Source organism: Haplochromis burtoni, unplaced genomic scaffold (genome assembly GCF_018398535.1).
Source record: "Haplochromis burtoni strain Fernald_Lab_line unplaced genomic scaffold, NCSU_Asbu1 Contig_652, whole genome shotgun sequence".
Taxonomy (NCBI): domain Eukaryota; kingdom Metazoa; phylum Chordata; class Actinopteri; order Cichliformes; family Cichlidae; genus Haplochromis; species Haplochromis burtoni.
Window position 1 is genome coordinate 129489 of NW_024583013.1, and position 8123 is coordinate 137611.

Consider the following 8123-nt stretch of genomic DNA (forward strand, 5'->3'; position numbering starts at 1 on the left):
TGTTTGTGATGCATTTAAACCTATTCCATGCCCTGCACGATCCAGGTTAATATTCGTTGGTTTATTTTTCTTTTCCATATAGCCGTAATTAAAAGCATATATCCTATTTAACAAGCTATCTTTAGAGATGAAGTATTCGATTAAATATTGAAATAGCAACTTGACTTCATATTGACCAACCCCTTCCAAAATATCATGCATGATGTCAACGGCATAATTTTCCGCAATATTGAAATATTTTAATGAATTAAGTATGCTCTTTCTTTTTATGCCGAATGAAGATGTTAATGTTGGATCATCGACCAAATTATTATAATGTTGGTTATTCAGAATTGTTGATCTAAGAATTAAACATGGGTCGTCCTCTGAGAAAACTAATTGAGCTGAAGACTGATCAATTAAGCAAAATCTACAAAAATAATTAGCTCTAAACGATTCCAAAAACCCAAGAATGCTATGCATCCCCAAGTTATCACCTGTAATTTGTGCCAGAGTACCAAATACAGGAAATTTAGCAAATGGAACAGCAATCCCACTCGTCTCTAATATTTTCAGGTCCTTTACTAGGGGCTTCAGGATTTCATCAATTCCATATTTTTTTGCGTCTTGTGCATAAAATAATGATACCAGATGAATGTTCATTAAAGCCGAATTCAGACTGGGAGGAAGATTTCTAAGGATGAAGTAAAGGCAGCCAACTTTGTGTATACCCTTTTTTGAACCTAAAGGATTTGCACACTCAAATTCGTCATAGTACAATTGGACTTGGATAGCAAACTTGCTACCTGAAAACAAAGGATGACTTTTGAAGTAGCTTCCATCACAGAAGTCCTGATATGTGTCAGACTGGGTGCATATTTGCATCATCTCACAAATACTTTTATTCTTAAAAATGAACTGGAGTGTTTTCAATATGGGGATATATATGAATTTGTCATTTACTGGGACTTGCTCATAGGTTCTAGTTTTGCTACATTGTCTAGTATCGTATCTTACTCCTAGGTGCAATTCAACTGGCTGTACCATTTCCCACTTATCTCTAAAATATTTTTTACATTTGCTTTCAGAATTCAAGTGACTAAACGGATTGTCCAAATTTTTAAATAAATCTGCAATGGCTGATCTGGAGGGACTGTCATTCGGTAATAGGGTCAATAATTGTTCCTGAATATTAGATTGCCAATCTCCCACAAATTCCTCTAAGTTCTGAACTGTAGAAAGAACTACAGTATTTGGTACACCACTTCCTAAAAGTCTGGCAATAATGGAGGCACACATGTCCTTGCTCTGATTTGAGAATGAAGGGCCTGCTTCAGAATTTTGGCACTGAGATGATGTGGATGGTGTTTCATCATTTAAGCACTGAGAACTACTAAACTGTTGGGTATCATGGTCAGAAGGGGTCTCATGAGGAACACATGTGCTAACAGTAGCATGTATCTTATTCAGATGTCTTCTAAATCCAGAATAACTTGAGAATTGTAAACAACATCCTATCTGACCACATTTTAGTTTCAAATTTTTGCCAGGATACATTCCATGAACTAGTTTTAAATGTCTGAACAAAAGTAAAGCTGTACCAAAGGATAAAGCACAGAGAAAGCAGGTCAGCATTTTGAATGCATAACCTGGTTACTACTTATTCAACAGCTTTGCTCGCAACTCTTTGACTCTTGGACTTTCCACTGTTGTACCTACATCAATATTGTACACAGTGGTCTGCAAAAATGTGTACAGGCTGGACAGAGCGTCTTCATATTTCACACTGAAAACAAAGTGGCACTTGAACAGCTCATCAAATGCACCCAGTGATGTGCCTGACTGACATGGAAGAAGCTTTCGATCCAAGACTATGTAGAAGCTGAAAACCTGTGCTTTTGAAGTCCCTGTGGCCAGGAGATATGGCTGAGGGTTTCCTTCATTGTTCATGAGGTGATCCTCAAGGCTCTGGCAAGACTGAAACACAATAAAAAGCATCACTTTATAAACCCTTAGGTTAAGAAAAAGTGTTCCATGAACCACAGTATCTGGAACTGGATCACATTATCTTGACAAACCTTGTGAAATTTAACCAGATGATCTATTGCCTCTCCAACACTCATCTTCTTTGGCCGTTTCCTTCCAGCTGGTTGTGGCGTGAGAAGGTGCAGCAGAACAAGAAGAGAAGCCATGTCGCTGTCCCACTCTGCAGACAGTGTTAAGGAGTTAAATACTAATGCTGGAAAGGGGAGACAGAACTGAACTTCACTAACATATAAAAACTGGTTGAGGGTATGAGCAGAAAATAAGTGATCCATACACACATTATGCACACTGCTGCTTTTTTGATAACTTTTAAAAATGAAAACTAAAATTACTACACTAAAAAAGTGTTACTTTAGGACACTACCTGGCTCATCAGCATCATCCATTTCTTCGTTCAAAGCAGATTTCAGCAATCTTTTCAGAAGACAAGTCTCTTTAAGGTCTCTGGCTTCCCTGGCAACCTTGTCTTTAAAACTGGTGTTCCATTTTTCCAGGAACCTGGAAGCAGTCTCTACTCCAAACATCATTGCAAAGTCCTGCAAAATCTAACAAAGGAGAAGTATGTCCATTAAAATCAATTTTTTTAAGTCAAGTATTTTTCAGATCCGCATTTGTTTACCTACCAGTCCTTTAGTGTCCAAAAACCGAGGAAACATCTGAAGAATGTTTGCTGATTCTTGTGGGTCATGGAGTATCTGCTGACGATAGTAGAATGTCTCTCTCATCTTCTGGAAGACTATATCTTGGTCAGTGGTGTGATGAAGAAGAGACATGGCTTCCATACATTGATCTCTTGTTTGCTGGTCATTAGTGAAACCAAACTTCCTTCGTGATGTGGGCCCTCCTTTCAGTTCCACTCTGTTCTGTGATGCAGTGGGGGGTTTGGATTGACGTTGCACAGTCTTGATACGCCATTCAAGAAAACCTTTGTTGCTCTGAATGTCATAGAAATGCTCCTACAGAAAGAAAGAAATTGCATACATTGTAGAGTGTGTATATATATTTATATATATGTGTAGGGAGAGAGACAGAAGAGAGAGAGAGAGCAAGTCTTATTACACACTACAGTTGCAGAGCAAACTCACATATCCCTTTTTGGAGTACGGATCCTTCAAAGATGGGAAGAGTGACACGATTCCAAGTGCATGAAACTCCTTCGTTGCTTTACTTACAGTTCTCCTGCAAAAGCAGAAGTGTTTTTTGATAAGATCCTTGCCAGTTTTAAAAATGAATAGAATAAACATCATTCCTCTTACCCTTCCTTTTCACGCATGTGAGCTACAATGATGTTCACCATTAATCGCCTGGTGGAATCTTTCAAACTCCCAGTTTTTTCATACTCATGGATGACAGTCACCCCTGCTGGTTTGGAAGTCAGAATCTGCTCCACTGTCTAAACACATTTGATACAAAGAACAAAAAAATTGACAAAAAATGAGACTATTTTAACCCAAACAACGATTTCAATCTGTGGATTATACATATGAACTACATGAAATACTATATCAAATTATTTTTCTCTAATCTGTTTTATCTTCGTGTTTAAGCTTTTTCAAGTAATGACAACTAAAGAGTCAAATACAAGTCTATTAAGTAATGTATCTACATTTCTTGCATGTATGCTGTCCAATAGAGGCTGAACCATTTGAAGTCCGGCATCGCTTGTGTCACTGCTCTGACTGCTGGTGGTTGAGACAGACAATGTATCTGTTAGACTTGGAGAGGAGGGCTCTTCCACATGTTGCTTCAGGACAGTCAAATCTGAGGGTGACAAACAAAAATATTACAATATAAGGCATATACAATCAAAAATCAACCACAACAAAGCTACCATTTACGCACATAGGGCCAGTAAATTGTATGCTTTGATTAAATTATACTTTCTCCCAGGAGAACAGATGGTTATTTTGTATTTTATTATGGTAATATACAATTTACATACCACAAGGTGTGAGTGTCACATAGTGTGTTAGGTCTGAGCAGTCACGCAGCTTCTTGGATGATTGTGTTTCCAGGATGTCTGAAATGCATGTGATAAATCCAACTTACTGTTGAGCCATGAAAACAGCATTTTGTGATTGTTACCACAGGATATTAGACAAATTAAAAAAGGTTTATTTAAGAGTAACTGTAGAAATCAAATCCCACAAAATCTATCAGAGCATATATTTACTTACCTTCAGCTGTATAGATGACAAAACACACCTCTTTGACTCCTGCAAGTTCAGGAAAGACATCCTCATCCACCTCTATACCCTGCTCATCTGTGACTTTCAGTGCTGCATTTTCTGGTATGAGAAACTTCTGCTGCACTGAAGTAAAATCATCACTTAGTTAATAACAACATTATCATTTCCTCTTTAATGACTTATTACAAACTATGTATAACTTACCTGCACTCATAAAATCTGTGAAGCTGACTTCTTCCAATTTGACATATTTCTTTGTCTCTCTGTGTTTTACTTTTATCAACATCTTGGCCACCTACGGAAAAAACCTTTACTAATATGAAACATAACATGTGGAAGAAGAAGAGGCTGTTTATGATAACTTTATGTGAACTGTGTATAACGTAATCCATAAACACTTTCTAACATTGAGCTAGCCTGTCCACACTAGCTTAAAATCTATTTAGCTAAGCTAGGTTTAGCAGACAATGTGACTGCATGTTTGCCTCGTCCTTGTCTTTTCAGGTCTGGCGACAGGGTTGTGTGCATATCTGCGAAGCAGGACTAACTAACTTATGTTAATGGTACCTTGATATCTCATCAATGCAGGCTGCACCTCTCTAAATACGGCCATTACCATGAGTCTAAACATAATATTACTGTAGTTAGCTAACGTTAGATGAAACATTAGTGTTAAAAAAAAGAAATACAAATGAACGTTTTCATTGACAACGTGAAATGTGTATCTTCAAATACAGTAAGATAAGTTAGTTAGCTAACTTTTGACTAATGTTAGCCTAGCTGCTATCAACGAATCAGCGTAACATGCAGAAAACGCATGTAGTGCTAGTTAGTTAACTTTATATTTTACTTATGCATCCATGTAACTGAATATATATATATAAATAACATTACTACACTCACAGAAAATTCCAAAATAAATAAAGTATTTTTACCTCCTACATGTCGGAGTCCAAGAGACAAGCACAGATAGGCGCGGTAACGGTCGACAGACAAACAACACCAGCAATGTGTTGAATTAGACTCCTTAGCACCCAGTGAATGAACACCTAAATATTACACCGCTTTAGAGTACTCCCCAACACTGACTGTAGTATAAGGTGAAAAATAAACTCCCGGAATGTAACTCTTGTGCACTTTTATGCCTAACTCCAGAATTTTTAACTCCATAGATTTGCTGTGTACGATGGAAAAATTGTCATTTTCTCTTAAAGTTCAGAGGGATACCTTTTACAGAATATGGTCTAAATGGACAGAATATGTTAAGCCTGTGAGGTGTGATTTTTTTTATGAACCATGCTTTTTTTTTTACCTTAAAGCTCTGAGTATTATGTGAACTTACCCACCCTGCTACCTCCTAACCCAAGTCTTTTTTTTCCTTTTTTTCCCCTCTTTTTTCTTTTCAACTATAAGTTAAAAAATGTGAAAGCAAAGATAGTGTAAAAAGCCATACTACTGTCGTGTTCAATTGCTTTCTCAATAAAAGAGATAATGTTATAAAATTTGCATTTTACAATTCACAGTTTAGAGTGGTTTAAAGTGAACAGTGTAGCAGCTTGTAAACTTGAGCAGATTTTCTTGGGAGTAAAAATTGTCCATAGAACAGCATGTCAGAGGTAGTGGTGTGTAAAGTGCAATAGAATCAGTTAATGGTTTGTGTGGGTGTGTGCGGTGGGGGGGAAGTGGGAGAGCCGGTAGTGAGTTCAAGAGTCTGATGGCTTGTGGGAAAAAGCTTTCCCGCAGTCTGGAGGATGTGGCCCAATACTGCGATAGCGTCCGGATGGAAGGAGAGAAAAGAGTCCATGTGAGGGGTGTGAGGGGTCAAGCACAATGCAGGAGGCCTTACTGGTGCAGCGCTTGTGGAAGATGTCCTGTAGCAGTGGGAGAGATGTTCTGATCTTGGCAGCTGCTTTAACAATCCTTTGTAGCTGGCTGAGGTCGCGACTTGGCAGTTTCCAAACCACACGGAGATGCAGCTGGTCAGAACGCTCTCTATGGTGCCCCTGTAGAACATGGTGAGAATGGAAGGAGGAAGGTTGACCCGCTTCAGGCGTCTTAGGAAGTGGAGGCGCTGCTGGGCCTTTTTGGTGATGGAGGTGGTGGTCCAGGTGAGGTGGTCTGAGATGTCAACTCCCAGGAACTTGCGGTTGACATGCGGTTAACAGTCTCTGCCGTGGAACCGTGGATGCTGACTGGCGTGTGGGTGGAGCGAGATTGTCACAGATTCGGACGGACTGAGGCCTCTCTGACAGGAAATCTAGTATCCAGTGGCAGAGAGAGGTGCTCAGTCCCAACTTGCTAAATTTGTCTAACAGTTTTTGTGGAACAGTCGTGTTGAATGCTGAGCTAAAGTCTATGAACAGTATTCTGTGAAGTGCAGTGGAAGTAGCATCCTCGGTCGACCTGTTCGGCCGGTATGCAAACTGCAGCAGATCCAGTGAACAGAGGAGGTTGCCCTTCACATGTGCCATGACAAGTCTCTCGAAGCACTTCATGATGGTGGGTGTTGGGGCGATGGGACGGTACTCATTCAGGCAGGATACAGAGGATTTCTTTGTCACTGGGATGACAGTGGTGCTGAAGCATGCTACGACAATCATCTGGCTCAGTGATGAGTTGAAAATGTCTGTGTGGGATGTTGTCTGGTCTAGCAGCTTTTCGTGGGTTGACCTTGGTGAGTATCTCCATCACAGCTGTTTGATGCAGGCTTGTACTATCTGACGGCCTGAATGCCCTGCCATAACCTGCAAGAGTTTTTTTGTGTTTGTGGAAGTGGCTCTGGATCTTTTGTGCATGTGCACGCTTTGCTTGTCGGATGGTGCGAGAGAGGTAGGCTCTGGCTGTTCTGAGAGCCATTTTATCTCCAGACCGGAAAACAGCATCTCTCTCTCTCAGACATGCACGTACCACTGCAGTGAACCAGGGCTTCTCATTGGCTCTCGTGGTGATGTTTTTGGAGACCGTCTCTGTGCACTTACTGATGTAGCAAGTCACAGTGAACTCATCCAGGTCCAAGAAGCCATTTTGGGTGGCTGCCTCTGTACATGTTCCAGTCTGTGCACTCGAAGCAGTTCTGAAGCCCTGAGACAGCCCCACTCGGCCAGACTCTGATGGTTTTCCTGGCAGGTCTTGTGCGTTTCAGCAGTGATGTGTAGGTGGGCAGCAGCAACACAGTGGCATGGTCAGATGAGCCGATGTGCAGGCACAGAACTGCCTTGTAGGCTCCGCACACGTTAGTGTAAACTGTATCCAGGCAGTTCTTTTTCTGGTTAGAAAGTTCACGTGTTGATGGAATTTGGAGAGGACTGTCTTGAGATTCGCATGGTTGAAATCACTGACTACAAAAAGAAAAGCTTACTGGTGTGCAGTCTGGAGCTCGTTGATAGCTGGAGACAGCTCTGCTAGTGCCATGTTAGCATTAGCATTTGGTGGGAGATACAGTGCTATAACAAGTATCGAGGAAAACTCTCTCAGTGAATAGAAAAGATGACACTTTAATATTAAAAATTCCACCTGTGGTGAGCAGTGTTGGTCAAGTTACTTGAAAAAAGTAATCAGTAACTAATTATTGATTACTTCCCCAAAAAAGTAATCCCGTTACTTTACTGATTACTTATTTTCAAAAGTAATTAATTACTTAGTTACTTAGTTACTTTTTAAAAACACGATTTACAACCTGAATAGGTGATAAAGCGATAAATCTTTCAGCCCAATTCTACTTTTTCTACATAATCCATCATACAAAATGTAATCAAATGGAAAAGTCCTTTTTTAAAACTTGTTTTATCAGTTTTAATCTTTTAACTTTATGCATCAAGTAAAAATTTAATTATATGCACCATTCTCTGATTGGAAGAAATTAGTTTAACATTTAAACCTATTTTCTGCACATTCCAGCACATAAAATAA

At 39.7% G+C, this 8123-nt stretch overlaps 1 protein-coding gene across 2 annotated transcripts; it reads right to left on the reverse strand.

Annotated features, from left to right (window-relative positions):
- Positions 1–1058: 1058 nt before the first annotated feature.
- LOC121812549 lies at positions 1059–7788 on the reverse strand. 2 transcript variants are annotated; one of them, XM_042215063.1, is made up of 10 exons: positions 4419–7788; positions 4203–4337; positions 3968–4045; positions 3632–3786; positions 3282–3418; positions 3111–3204; positions 2649–2981; positions 2390–2570; positions 2058–2218; positions 1059–1956 (listed from the first exon to the last, which is right to left on the reverse strand). In XM_042215063.1, exons 1-10 carry the CDS (start codon positions 4498–4500, stop codon positions 1636–1638), a joined length of 1677 nt encoding a protein of 558 aa, XP_042070997.1. In that variant the 5' UTR covers positions 4501–7788; the 3' UTR covers positions 1059–1635. The 2 variants fall into 2 exon arrangements, with proteins under 2 accessions (XP_042070997.1, XP_042070998.1); XM_042215064.1 differs by having other exon boundaries at positions 2058–2185; positions 4419–7787.
- Positions 7789–8123: the final 335 nt, after the last annotated feature.